The 14,560-nt window shown below is 47.8% G+C and overlaps 1 protein-coding gene across 1 annotated transcript in view; it reads right to left on the bottom strand.

Annotated features, from left to right (window-relative positions):
• The window catches only part of LOC140386931 (multidrug and toxin extrusion protein 1-like), a 113,485-nt gene continuing 98,925 nt past the window's right edge, over positions 1-14,560 (bottom strand). Inside the window, exons 12-17 of the mRNA XM_072469835.1 lie at positions 12,651-12,726; positions 12,465-12,534; positions 4,114-4,246; positions 3,510-3,604; positions 3,008-3,089; positions 1-2,349 (exon numbers count right to left, since the gene is read on the bottom strand). Of these exons, the coding sequence (XP_072325936.1) occupies positions 2,114-2,349; positions 3,008-3,089; positions 3,510-3,604; positions 4,114-4,246; positions 12,465-12,534; positions 12,651-12,726 (692 nt within the window). The 3' untranslated portion in view covers positions 1-2,113. The remainder of the gene's footprint in view (positions 2,350-3,007; positions 3,090-3,509; positions 3,605-4,113; positions 4,247-12,464; positions 12,535-12,650; positions 12,727-14,560) is intronic.

Genomic DNA, 14,560 nt, shown 5'->3' with positions numbered 1-14,560 from the left:
TTATTTATTCTTAGTGGTAACCATGCATTACTATGTACAAACAATTCTGTCTCCGTTACTGATGTCTGTTGTCTTGTTTGTTCTGCTACCCAAGTGTCTGGCTCCCGTACGTCCCCTAATATGTGTCCATCTGTCCGGTCTGGTTCCACCTGCTGGCGGGAGGTTATAGCTGTCCCTACATGTGTTGGTCATTGTCCATATACAGTGGCATTGTTATGTACAAATGTATACATTGATGCAACTATGTACAATTATAGGCAGATATGCCTGTACGCATGTCACCACAAGCTGGCCTCCTCGTTGGTAAGTCAGGAGGTGATAAGGTTGTCCATGTGCAGTGGCCCTGGATCGCACATTGGGTGCCCTGCCCTGGTAGTCCGGGCTGCATGCTCAGTTCCTAGTGGACATCCTCCTCGTCAGATGAGGCCTGCCGTTCCTCCTCTTCGTCCAACATGTTGCCGAGCTGCTACGCGATGTTATGAAGGACGGATCAGACCACCATGATGCTCAAGACATTGTTCAAAGATGTGCAGGTTAGGTGGATTGGCCATGCTAAAATGGCCCCAGGTGGTGATACAGGGATGGTGTGGGGTTTGAGCATAGTAAGGGTGCACTTTCAGAGGGTCGATGTAGACTCGATGGGCCGAATGGCCTCCTTCTGCACTGTAGGGATTCTATGATTCTAAATATTTATCCAGCCCCCACCACTCTGGGGCAGAGAATTCCAGAGATTCTCCACACTCTGCAAGAAGATCGTCCCACGCATCACAGTTTTAAATGACCGACCCTTTATCTCGCAGGTGTGTCACCTTGTTCAAGACTCTCCCACTAGCGGAAACATCTCATCATCTACCCTGTCAGGTCCCCTCAGGATGTTATAAGTTTGAATAAGGTCACCCCTAACACTTCGGAACTCCAAGGAATACAGACCCAGATTATTTAGTCTCTCTTGACAGGACAACCCTCTCATGCCAGGAGTTAGCCTGGTGAATCTGCTCTGGACTGCCTCCAATGTTATCGTACCCTTTTTTACATAACCTTTGGGGACCAAAACTGGATGCAGTATTCCAGGTGAGGCCTCACACTTGCGCAATTGCAACAAAACCTCCCAATTTGTAAACGCACACCCCTTTGCAATAAAGGTCAAAATGCCGTTAACCTTCTCGACTACTTGTTGCATCCTGCCTGCTAGTTTTTTTGTGATTCATGCACTGGAACACCTAGATCCCTCTGTACTTCACGCACCTGCAGACTCTCTCCATGGAGATAATGATCTGCCTTTTGATTCCTCCTACCAAAGTGCGTAACTCCACACTTCCCCACATTAAACTCCATTTGCCAGGTTTTCGCCCAGTCACCCAATCTATCTCGAGTGAGTGAAGTACACATGGCTTGGATGTTCGGGTGCACATCATAATCAAGAAACCGAAGCTCGATATGATGGTCAAACAATTTGAATTCGTAGAGTAGGTCAACGGCATCCGAAAGCTGTGTCATCAAAGTCACGCTGTGATTTCAATAACCTCTGATGCTGCGGGTCTTGCTGCAGCCTGGGCAAAACCTCGGTGGTCATCTCATTTTGTGCAACATAATCTAAGATACTGCTCGATGTCGAACCTGAACTGAATCTTGCTGCCAAACAGAGCACCAAGTCATTTAAAATTAACTACCTCGTGCCATGTTTCAATCATGATATAAAGGTGCCAATCACTCATGAGCAATTGTGAAAACACACTGTCGGTTCATTTATTGACACGAAGTTCATGGGAACATATATACAGAAGCATAGAAGCTCGAGGCCTTCAGAGTTGCAGAGCCTTGTGTGCATGTGCTCTATTGAAAAGCAAAAGTGGAACTAAAGCTAAATCACGTGACACAACTTCCTTCAAGTGATGTCATGCTGCAATCCCTCAAAGGCATGAAACAACATTTTGAACCCCAAACATTCAAACCACTCAACTGGTGTGGCAACCATTCCTTGACCACTCAACATCTGTTCATAACTGATCGTTATTAATCATTCTTGCTTTATTATTTATTTTCTACTTGATTGAAGAACTTTGGCCGCTTAGTTAATGCTGAGGAAAATAATCTTGCTTTGTCTCTACAATGTTCACTGGGATCTACGAGCTGTTTCAAGAATAAAGTGTATCGCCACTCCAATTGCCAGGATGAGTGGTCCTGAAAGGAAGGCCAGGCCACGACGAATGATCAGTTGTTTTGTGGACAGGATTTCTCCAACCATGGTGACTCCAGCGTCCAGAATGGAAGTCTCATCTGTCACCCGGCCATTGTTTATCTTTGGTTCCAATACACAGCCATTGGGAATGGGATTCGCTGCACTGTTTCCTGTGTGAAGGAAAGTCACATTGAAAAGTTGTAAGTCCATGACCATACCGGTTAATTCAATTTGTTTTCGATGGGCTGGTGATCAGACCAATCATTGGTCCTGTCAAAAGCACAGTGACCAACTTAACGACTGGACTCCGAGCTTTAAATCACTTCTCCACAGACGTTCTGTACTTACTGTCTACACGGGGTTGGCAGTGCGGCCTTCCCAACAAGTCACCTCAGCACAACACTTAACACATGATGAAATGAAATGAAAATCGCTTATTGTCACAAGTAGGCTTCAAATGAAGTTACTGTGAAAAGTCCCTAGTCACCACATTCCGGCACCTGTTCGGGGAGGCTGCTACGGGAATTGAACCGTGCTGCTGGCTTGCCTTGGTCTGCTTTCAAAGCCAGCGATTTAGCCCAGTGCTAAACAGCCCCTAAAACTTCCTGAGCCTGACGTGATTTGAACGCAACCTGATCTGGAGTCAGACGCGCTACCGTTGCAACGCCCTGCGTTTGCTTTACCCTTTGGCATTTCTACTGACTGATACAATTTAGATGTCCTAACTTGAAATTATAATTTAACGGAAACATACCAAAGTAGTTTCTTACTCTATTCTTATTTGTTAACCGGGGAATGGTTTAAAGTCAGCACAACTTTCTCTTTTACCTGTTGACAGATATTGGGTTTGACCAGCCGAGGTTCCGGTCGAGGTGTCCACGTCTCTCATCACACCTGCGTTAACCAGAGCCTCAAACAAAACCCAAAAACCAGCATTAAATCAGTGGAGGGGCAAAACAGAGGCAACGCTTTCTGTACAAAACAATCTCCAGACCGTACTTTAATTCAATTTTCACAGGGGGCCCTTAAAGATGATGTCACCAGATTAATAAGTGGCAAAATAACCAAGAGTTTCTCTGACTGTTCACCCTGCCAGCTGCACACAGTGTATGGTACGAGGATGGAAGGGGAACAACAATAAAGTTACACCAAATCCCAAAGACGCGCAGGTTAGTTTGGATTACGGGGGATAGGGCGGGGCAGCGGGCCGAGGTAAGGGTGCACTTTTGAAGGGCTGGTGCAGACCAGATGGGCCGAATGGCCTCTTTCTGCACTCTGGGGATTCTACGGATTCTATGAAAACACGAGCTTAATAAATATCTGCCCGTACCTCGTCGGCTGCTTCCTTCCAGTTTATTCTGTAAATCACGATCAGAAAGAAAATTAATTGCACAACGCCAGCTATTAATATTCCGCACCAGAGACCTGTAAAATGACAATGATGCAGTGAGTATGGAGACAATGACATTGAATTTTCCTTCCGCCCGTTGTCCCTTCATGGAAGATTTCACCTTGATCAGATGGCTGGTGTCAGCCTGCATGGAGATACTTGTCCATGTTTGGCCAGAGCAACCCTGGAATTGGGATTTAAAGAATTCATCCAGGATTCCCACTCTTGAGTAATATCTAACAACCCCTGTTGGAAATGTAGGTGCATGCAAGTTGGCCGAGACCGTTGACTTGGCTTCGCTGCAATACTCGCCTCCTGTTAATATTCCGGTATCTGGTTTACAGATGAAATATGATCATGGGAGGAAGTTTACTCTGTCCAATGGTACAGAGTGAGTATTGGGAGGCAATACCCAGGGACGAAACCTACACCCGATTACATCTTCCAGTACAGATCTTGAGGTGGAATGCTATCCCAGGTACTTTGAAGAGTGGGTGGAGGCTGATAATCGCCAGTGAAGAACAAAAACTTTTAAAGTTCCTACCAAATACACCAAGTTTGGCAGCAAACATCAGTGAGATCCCAATGGGAAGCCCAATTAGGTAGAATCCGACGATGTTACCGACAGCCCCCAGGTTCTGTTTCCCAGCTCCTCTTAACACTCCACCACATACACACTGTAGAATAGGCAAACAGAGATTAGACAACAGCTCATTGTGGTTTTTACCGCAAGAAAATTAAAAACTACTGACATAACACAAACAAAAGAACAAAGAAAAGTACAGCACAGGAACAGGCCCTTCGGCCCTCCAAGCCCATGCCGACCATGCTGCCCGGCTAAACTACAATCTTCTACACTTCCTGGGTCCGTATCCAACTATTCCCATCTATTCATGTATTTGTCAAGATGCCCCTTAAATGTCACCATTGTCCCTGCTTCCACCACCTCCTCCGGCAGCGAGTTCCAGGCACCCACTACCCTCTGTGGAAAAACTTGCCTCGTACATCTACTCTGAACCTTGCCCCTTGCACCTTAAACCTATGCCCCCCAGTAATTGACCCCTCTACCCTGGGGAAAAGCCGCTGACTATCCACTCTGTCTATGCCCCTCATAATCTTGTAGACCTCTATCAGGTCGCCCCTCAACCTCCGTCGTTCCAGTGAGAACAAACCGACTTTATTCAACTGCTCCTCATAGCTAATGCCCTCAATACCAGGCAACATTCTGGTAAATCTCTTCTGCACCCTCTCTAAAGCCTCCACATCCTTCTGGTAGTGTGGCAACCAGAATTGAACACTATCCTCCAAGTGTGGCCTAACTAAGGTTCTATACAGCTGCAACATGACTTGCCAATTCTTATACTCAATGCCCCAGCCAATGAAGGCAAACATGCCATATGCCTTCTTGACTACCTTCTCCACCTGTGTTGCCCCTTTCAGTGACCTGTGGACCTGTACACCTAGATCTCTCTGACTTTCAATATTCTTGAGGGATCTACCATTCACTGTATATTCCCTACCTGCATTAGACCTTCCAAAATCCATTACCTCACATTTGTCCGGATTAAACTCCATCTGCCATCTCTCCGCCCAAGTCTCCAAACAATCTAAATCCTGCTGTATCCTCTCACAGTCCTCATCGCTATCCGCAATTCCACCAACCTTTGTGTCGTCTGCAAACTTACTAATCAGACCAGTTACATTTTCCTCCAAATCATTTATATATACTACAAACAGCAAAGGTCCCAGCACTGATCCCTGCGGAACACCCCTAGTCACAGCCCTCTAATTAGAAAAGCATCCTTCCATTGCTACTCTCTGCCTTCTATGACCTAGCCAGTTCTGTATCCACCTTGCCAGCTCACCCCTGATCCCGTGTGACTTCACCTTTTGAACTAGTCTACCATGAGGGACCTTGTCAAAGGCCTTACTGAAGTCCATATAGACAACATCCACTGCCCGACCTGCATCAATCATCTTTGTGACCTCCTCGAAAAACTCTATCAAGTTAGTGAGACACGACCTCCCCTTCACAAAACCATGCTGCCTCTCACTAATACGTCCATTTGCTTCCAAATGGGAGCAGATCCTGTCACGAAGAATTCTCTCCAGTAATTTCCCTACCACTGACGTAAGGTTCACCGGTCTGTAGTTCCCTGGATTATCCTTGCTACCCTTCTTAAACAGAGGAACAACATTGGCTATTCTCCAGTCCTCCAGGACATCACCTGAAGACAGTGAGGATCCAAAGATTTCTGTCAAGGCCTCAGAAATGTCCTCTCTAGCCTCCTTCAGTATTCTGGGGTAGATCCCATCAGGCCCTGGGGACTTATCTATCTTAATATTTTTCAAGACGCCCAATACATCTTTTTGGATCTCAATGTGACCCAGGCTATCTACACACCCTTCTCCAGACTCAACATCTACCAATTCCTTCTCTTTGGTGAATACTGATGCAAAGTATTCATTTAGTACCTCACCCATTTCCTCTGGCTTCACACATAGATGCCCTTGCCTATCCTTCAGTGGGCCAACCCTTTCCCTGGCTACCCTCTTGCTTTTTATGTACGTGTAAAAAGCCTTGGGATTTTCCTTAACCCTATTTGCCAATGACTTTTCATGACCCCTTCTAGCCCTCCTGACTCCTTGCTTAAGTTCCTTCCTACTTTTCTTATATTCCACACAGGCTTTGTCTGTTCCCAGCCTTTTAGCCCTGACAAATGCCTCATTTTTCTTTTTGACGAGGCCTACAATATCTCTCGTTATCCAAGGTTCCCCAAAATTGCCGTATTTATCCTTCTTCCTCACAGGAACATGCCGATCCTGAAGTCCTGTCAACTGACACTTGAAAGCCTCCCACATGTCAAATGTTGATTTACACTCAAACATCCACCTCCAATCTAGGTTCTTCAGTTCCCGCCTAATATTGTTATAATTAGCCTTCCCCCAATTTTGCACATTCACCCTAGGACCACTCTTATCCTTGTCCACCAGCACTTTAAAACTTACTGAATTGTGGTCACTGTTCCCGAAATGCTCCCCTACTGAAACTTCTACCACTTGGCCGGGCTTATTCCCCAATACCAGGTCCAATACAGCCCCTTCCCTAGTTGGACTGTCTACATATTGTTTTAAAAAGCCCTCCTGGATGCTCCTTACAAACTCTGCCCCGTCTAAGCCCCTGGCACTAAGTGAGTCCCAGTCAATATTGGGGAAGTTGAAGTCTCCCATCACAACAACCCTATTGTTTTTACTCTTTTCCAAAATCTGTCTACCTATCTGCTCCTCTATCTCCCGCTGGCTGTTGGGAGGCCTGTAGTAAACCCCCAACATTGTGACTGCACCCTTCTTATTGCTGATCTCTACCCATATAGCCTCACTGCCCTCTGAGGTGTCCTTCAGTAGTACAGCTGTGATATTCTCCCTAACCAGTAGCGCAACTCCGCCACCCCTTTTACATCCCCCTCTATCCCGCCTGAAACATCTAAATCCTGGAATATTCAGCTACCAATCCTGCCCTTCCCTCAACCAGGTCTCTGTAATGGCAACAACATCATAGTTCCAAGTACTAATCCAAGCTCTAAGTTCATCTGCCTTACCCGTAATTCCTCTTGCATTCAAACATATGCACTTCAGGCCACCAGACCCGCTGTGTTCAGCAATTTCACCCTGTCAGCTCTGCCTTAGTGCCATACTGTCGCTATTCCCTAGTTTTCCTTCAATGCTCTCACCTTCTGACCTATTGCTCCCGTGCCCACCCCCCTGCCATACTAGTTTAAACCCTCCCGTGTGACACCAACAAACCTCGCGGCCAGGATATTTATGCCTCTCCGATTTAGATGCAACCCGTCCTTATATAGGTCACACCTGCCCTGGAATAGCTCCGAGTGGTCCAGATAACGGAAACCCTCCCTCCTACACCAGCTGTTTAGCCACATGTTTAGCTGCTCTATCTTCCTATTTCTAGCCTCACTGGCACGTGGCACAGGGAGTAATCCCGAGATTACAACCCTAGAGGTCCTGTCTTTTAACTTTCTGCCTAGCTCCTTGAACTCCTGCTGCAGGACCTCATGCCCCTTCCTGCCTATGCCGTTAGTACCAATATGTACAACGACCTCTGCCTGTTTGCCCTCCCCCTTCAGGATGCCCTCTACCCGTTCGGAGACATCCTGGAACCTGGCTCCAGGGAGGCAACATACCATCCTGGAGTCTCTTTCACGTCCACAGAAGCGCCTTTCTGTGCCCCTGACTATAGAGTCCCCTATGACTATTGCTCTTCTGCGCTTTGACCCACCCTTCTGAACATCTGAGCCAGCCGTGGTGCCACTGCTCTGGCTGCTGCTGTTTTCCCCTGATAGGCGATCCCCCCCGACAGTATCCAAAGGAGTATACCTGTTCGAGAGGGGGACAACCACAGGAGATTCCTGCACTGACTGCCTGCCCTTTCTGGTGGTCACCCATTTCTCTGCCTGCACCTTGGGTGTGACCACATTTATATAACTGCGATCTATGACGCTTTCCGCCACCTGCATGCTCCTAAGTGCATCCAACTGCTGCTCCAACCGAACCATGCGGTCTGTGAGGAGCTCCAGTGCACTTTCTGCAGATGAAGCCATCCGGGACGCTGGAAGCCTCCCGGACCTGCCACATCTCACAGTCAGAGCACTGCACCCCTCTAACTGACATTGCGACAATTAATTAGTAAATTAAATTTAAAAGTTAAAAAAAAGTTACTGTTAACTATATGTTTCCTAGCACTAGATTTCTACTATAAATGTGAAAGCTAAATACAGTACTCTCCGGTCTCAGACATTGGTGTTGGGCTGCCGATTCAAAATGGGAGCCCAGTACCGGGATTTTGGCAGAATCTGCCGAGATGTCCCCCCATGCATAAATTAGCATGAAGAAGGGGGGAGACTCTCATAACCGGGCCTGGCTCCTAGTGCCCACGGAGACCAGTTGCGATTCTCTGCTAGTGCGAGCACTCAGGCTCAAGGATGGAGACTCCAGGCCAGAGATCTAAACGTTGAAAATGTGGCTTCTACAGCCGGAGCCCGTATTGAATGGTCAGGAAGCCAGTTGTGTGCAATCATCTGGTGCACACATTGCGGAGATTTGGGCTGGGTGGGGACCAAATGTGCTCACCAATTGTTTACATATAGAACATAGAACAATACAGCGCAGTACAGGCCCTTCGGCCCACGATGTTGCACCGAAACAAAAGCCATCTAACCTACACTATGCCCTTATCATCCATATGCTTATCCAATAAACTTTTAAATGCCCTCAATGTTGGCGAGGTCACTACTGTTGCAGGTAGGGCATTCCACGGCCTCACCACTCTTTGCGAAAAGAACCTACCTCTGACCTCTGTCCTATATCTATTACCCCTCAGTTTAAAGCTATGTCCCCTCGTGCCAGCCATTTCCATCCGCGGGAGAAGGCTCTCACTGTCCACCCTATCTAACCCCCTGATCATTTTGTATGCCTCTATTAAGTCTCCTCTTAACCTTCTTCTCTCCAACGAAAACAACCTCAAGTCCATCAGCCTTTCCTCATAAGATTTTCCCTCCATACCAGGCAACATCCTGGTAAATCTCCTCTGCACCCGCTCCAAAGCCTCCACGTCCTTCCTATAATGCGGTGACCAGAACTGTACGCAATACTCCAAATGCGGCCGTACCAGAGTTCTGTACAGCTGCAACATGACCTCCCGACTCCGGAACTCAATCCCTCTACCAATAAAGGCCAACACTCCATAGGCCTTCTTCACAACCCTATCAACCTGGGTGGCAACTTTCAGGGATCTATGTACATGGACACCTAGATCCCTCTGCTCATCCACACTTCCAAGAACTTTGCCATTAGCCAAATATTCCGCATTCCTGTTATTCCTTCCAAAGTGAATCACCTCGCACTTCTCTACATTAAACTCCATTTGCCACCTCTCAGCCCAGCTCTGCAGCTTATCTATGTCCCTCTGTAACCTGCTACATCCTTCCACACTATCGACAACACCACCGACTTTAGTGTCGTCTGCAAATTTACTCACCCACCGTTCTGCGCCTTCCTCTAGGTCATTGATAAAAATGACAAACAGCAACGGCCCCAGAACAGATCCTTGTGGTACGCCACTTGTGACAGAACTCCATTCTGAACATTTCCCATCAACCACCACCCTCTGTCTTCTTTCAGCGAGCCAATTTCTGATAAGGTCTGAGAATTTTGGGCTCCAGAGGGGGACCAAGCTGGAGTGTCCCCTATCCCCCTTGTTATTTGCGTTGGCCATAGAACCATTGGCAGAGGCTAATATTGGGGCTGGAGTGTGGAGGGGGGCAGCACAAGATTATGCTTCTTGCGGACAATGTGCCTCTGTCGAAGCTGGATGTCTCGGTTCCCGCTGTCATTAGCATGGTGGATAGATTTAGTGACTTCTCCGGTTATAAGATCAATTTTGCCAGTGGGACAGCTGAGGGGAAACTGGGTGTCACAATTTAGGCAGCTATATGAGGCCAATTTCCCTCAGTTGATTGCGAACAATATGTGGGTCGTTAGACATTCATTAAAATGAACGTGTTGCCCAGATTGTTATATCCCCTGCAGATATTAGTAATTTTGCTGTCAGGTAGAGTTTATAAAGAAGATCGATCGAATCGAGGGCAGCACGGTAGCATGGTGGTTAGCACAATTGCTTCACAGTTCCAGGGTCCCAGGTTCAATTCCCGGCTTGGGTCACTGTCTGTGCGGAGTCTGCACGTTCTCCCCGTGTGTGCGTGGGTTTCCTCCGGGTGCTCCGGTTTCCACCCGCAGTCCAAAGATGTGCAGGTTAGGCGGATTGGCCGGCGTATTTTGGTGCATGTTCCGACGCGGAAGGAAGAAGTGCCCCCACGGAACAGGCCCGCCCGCAGATCGGTGGGCCCCGATCGCGGGCCAGGCCACCGTTGGGGGCCCCCCCCCTCCCGGGATCTCCCCGCGCCCCTCCAAGGACCGCCCCCGCTCACTTACCTGCCAGGTCCCGCTGTCACGTGAGTGGAGTGATTCACGCCGGCGGGACTGGTCAAAAACGGATGGCCACTCGGCCCATCGGGGCCCGGAGAATCGGCGGGGGGTCCGCTGCCAATGGCCCCCGACCTGCGTGGCGTGAATCCTGCCTAGTCTGAAAAACGGTGCCGGAGAATACGGCAGCCGGCGTCTGGGCGGCGGGGCGGGATTCGCCCCCGCCCCGGGATTACTCCGCCCCCTATGTTCCTGGGTCAGCGACAAATATCTTTCAATTCAAAACTCGCATAAAATAGATATGGAATGTGCTCCTAAGGAATTACTGACATCTGTGATCCTCTCTAAGTCAGATACATCCCAACAAGTATTGGACCCCTATCTTAAATCTATAGACTCCACCTTATCCATGCTGTAAGTCTTGATTTCACAATACATAAAGGTGTGTGTCCTGATGTACTTTTATGGCCTCATCCTCCTTTCCGCCTTAATCTGAATCTGTTTTTGGAATGATCCGGTATCACAACTGGAGGCATTAGTCCCATACGTCTCTTGTTCTAGATTTATACTATCTTGGTTGTTCCTCTGGTTACAATAACTCTTGGTCTGCCGTGTACCTGTTTTGCATTGATAATTATTTTCTTTTACTCTTTTCTGCGACTTTAGTAATAAAAATTAAAAATCCAGCAAAATTATATTTGAACAAAACACAGGGAGTCCTGAGCAGAAACGCGTCAAACCATTCCGAGATAGCAGGCAACGGGAACAAATTTATCAGGTGCTTCTCACGCTGTATGTTCAGCGCTGATTCTGTGCAGATGCCTTTTCTGTAAGTAATTACCAAGCACAGGATTACAGTTAGCCACCTTTACTGCTTTGGAACTGGCCTCAACCAAGAATTTGGAAGCCCCGATACCACCCATTTTCAAAACTGAATATGCTTATTACAGCCTGCATAGCCTCCTCGGAATCTTTATTGGCTGTACAGTGGGCGACGGGGGCCCGGGTTCAATTCCAACCTCTGGTGACTGTCTGTGCAGAGTTTGCACGTTCTCCCCGTGTCTGCGTGGGTTTCGTCCGGGTGGTCCGGTTTCCTCCCACAGTCCAATGATGTGCAAGTTAAGTGGATTGGCCATGATAAATTGCCTCTTAGTGTCCAAAAAAGATGTCTAAGTTAGGCGAAGGGGATATTGGGATAGGGCGGAGGAGTGAGCTTGGGTCCAGTGATCTTTCAGAGGGTCGGTGCAGACTCGATGGGCCGAATTTTTGGAGATGTGCACCCGTAGGAATTTGAAGCTGCAAACCATCTCCACCTTGGCCCCATTGACAAGGGTGTGTACAGTATTTTGCTTCCTGAAGTCAATGACCAGCTCTTTAGTTTTGCTGGCATTGAGGGAGAGATTGTTGTCGCTGCACCACTCCACTAGGTTCTCTATCTCCCTCCTGTATTCTGACTCGTCGTTATTCGAGATCCGGCCCACTATGGTCGTATCGTCAGCAAACTTGTAGATGGAGTTGGAACCAAATTTTGCCACGCAGTCGTGTGTGTACAGGGAGTACAAGGAATTGCCTCCTGCTGTACTGTTGGGATTCCATAACACTTTAAGAAAGAGTGGATTTCATCTGTATCTAAAGTGGAAATGGAAATGGAAATATGCCAGGCAAAATATGACCAGATGGGTGCTGTGATTAAGATTTATTGGCAGGACAGAACAAATTTAAAATCTAACTAGGCCGGGTTTTTCCAGCTTCACCCAGGGCAGGATTCGGTGTGGCCATTACCAGAAAATTCAGAGAGCAGTCATTGACACTGCTGCCACCCTCCACACTTGTAAATGAAGAGAAACAGAAATGCTACATGTAGACCTGGAATAATGTCACTGATACTGAAATACTCACCGTCATGGCTTCAAAATAATGATAAACCGCACATATTGGAATTGTTTCTGAAACTAAATGAATAATTTCTCTGGAAAATGAAAAGAAGGATGTTGGAGAGGTGTCACATGATTTTGAATTCACATTGTAAAGGTGCGTTAATGAGTTGTGTGTTTGGAGAGGGTGATTTGTTTCTGTTTCACTGACCTGTCATTGGTGAAGATGTAACCCACCACATTTCCTGTTGCTCCAATGATCACTGTAATTACTAAGGAGATACACCCTGTGGGAATAAAAGGAAAACAGGAGGAATTCTCATCAAATAATCTCGTGGGATTCCCGGGCAACTTATTTTCAAGAAAGTTGCAGTTTGCTGCTTCTCTTTACCCTAGCTTTTCCCAAGAATTGGTTTCCCACTGTGGGCAGCGCTACGCCGTCGGGGAATTCCCGGGCGTGGGTGCGCTGCCGGCGCAACGGAGAATCCCGACAGCGGAGAATCCAGCCCTGGGCAGGAATCGTGGCTGATTTTCCTTTTCCCTAACCCAGATTGTTGAGACTGAATTCGAACTGGCATCGCAGCTGGGATCAGCTCACTCAGCACAGGCCCAGGCGTCAAACATGGGATCGTCCGAACTATAAAATATACAATAAAACACAAAATGCTGGAAACACTCAGGGATTCTCCGCCGGCGGGATGCTCCGTTTTGCCGGCAGCCCGGGGGTTTCCCGGCGGCGTGGGGGCTGCCCCACAATGGGAAACCCCATTGACCGGCCGGCGTAACGGAGCATCCTGCCGGCGGGTCGGGGCAGAAATGTGGCGGGGCGGGGCGGAGAATCCAGCCCTCCGAGTCCGAGCAGCCTCTGTGAAGACAGGAACAGAGTTAATGGGCATGTTTGTAGCATCGGCTTCAGAATCCTGATGTTAGAACCAAATGGCAGCAAGACTGACTCAGCAATATTCCCAGAAGCTGTCTCCTGAGTGATGTCCCATCATCAAACTCCTGTTCTGATCGCAGGAGTCACCAACCTTCGGGTCTCCTGGTGTCTGTGGCTGCTGACAAGACTACATTATTCTCGGTCTGCAGTCCTGTCTTTCACCTTGGAGCCTCTGCTCCTCACATTTAACTTCACTGAACAGGAACCTTTTCCAGATTCCTGCTCTTTCACTTTGGCTAGAGGTCTGCTTCGATCTTCCTTCTGTCCCCCTCCCTGGTTTCACTGCTGACTCCGGGGGTCTCCCTTGAGATGCAGAACTCACTTGACAGTCACTGTTACATTAACTCAAGAGTAACTCATCCAAGACTCTCAGATTTATTGTCCTCAGCAATGCACTAGCATGTCCAGCGAGAGAGAGAGACTGAAACTGCTCCCTTCATCTTAGACAGAGAGAGAAACTGAAACTGCTCCCTTCATCTTAGAGAGAGAGATACTGAAACTGCTCCCTTCATCTTAGAGAGAGAGAGACTGAAACTGCACCCTTCATCTTAGAGAGAGAGACTGAAAGTGCTCCTTCATCTTCGAGAGAGAGACTGAAACTGCTCCCTTCATCTTAGACAGAGAGAGACTGAAACTGCTCCCTTCATCTTAGTGAGAGAGATACTGAAACTGCTCCTTCATCTTAGAGAGAGAGAGACTGAAACTGCTGCCTTCACCTTAGAGAGCGAGAGACTGAAACTGCTGCCTTCATCTTAGAGAGCGAGAGACTGAAACTGCTGCCTTTATCTTAGAGAGAGAGAGACTGAAACTGCTCCCTTCATCTTAGAGAGAGAGAGACTGAAACTGCACCCTTCATCTTAGAGAGAGAGACTGAAAGTGCTCCTTCATCTTCGAGAGAGAGACTGAAACTGCTCCCTTCATCTTAGACAGAGAGAGACTGAAACTGCTCCCTTCATCTTAGTGAGAGAGATACTGAAACTGCTCCTTCATCTTAGAGAGAGAGAGACTGAAACTGCTGCCTTCACCTTAGAGAGCGAGAGACTGAAACTGCTGCCTTCATCTTAGAGAGCGAGAGACTGAAACTGCTGCCTTTATCTTAGAGAGAGAGAGACTGAAACTGCTCCCTTCATCTTAGAGAGAGAGACTGAAACTGCTCCCTTCATCTTAGAGAGAGAGACTGA

The sequence above is a fragment of the Scyliorhinus torazame genome, chromosome 12 (assembly GCF_047496885.1).
Source record: "Scyliorhinus torazame isolate Kashiwa2021f chromosome 12, sScyTor2.1, whole genome shotgun sequence".
NCBI lineage: Eukaryota > Metazoa > Chordata > Chondrichthyes > Carcharhiniformes > Scyliorhinidae > Scyliorhinus > Scyliorhinus torazame.
This window is presented reverse-complemented; position numbering and strand designations above follow the sequence as displayed.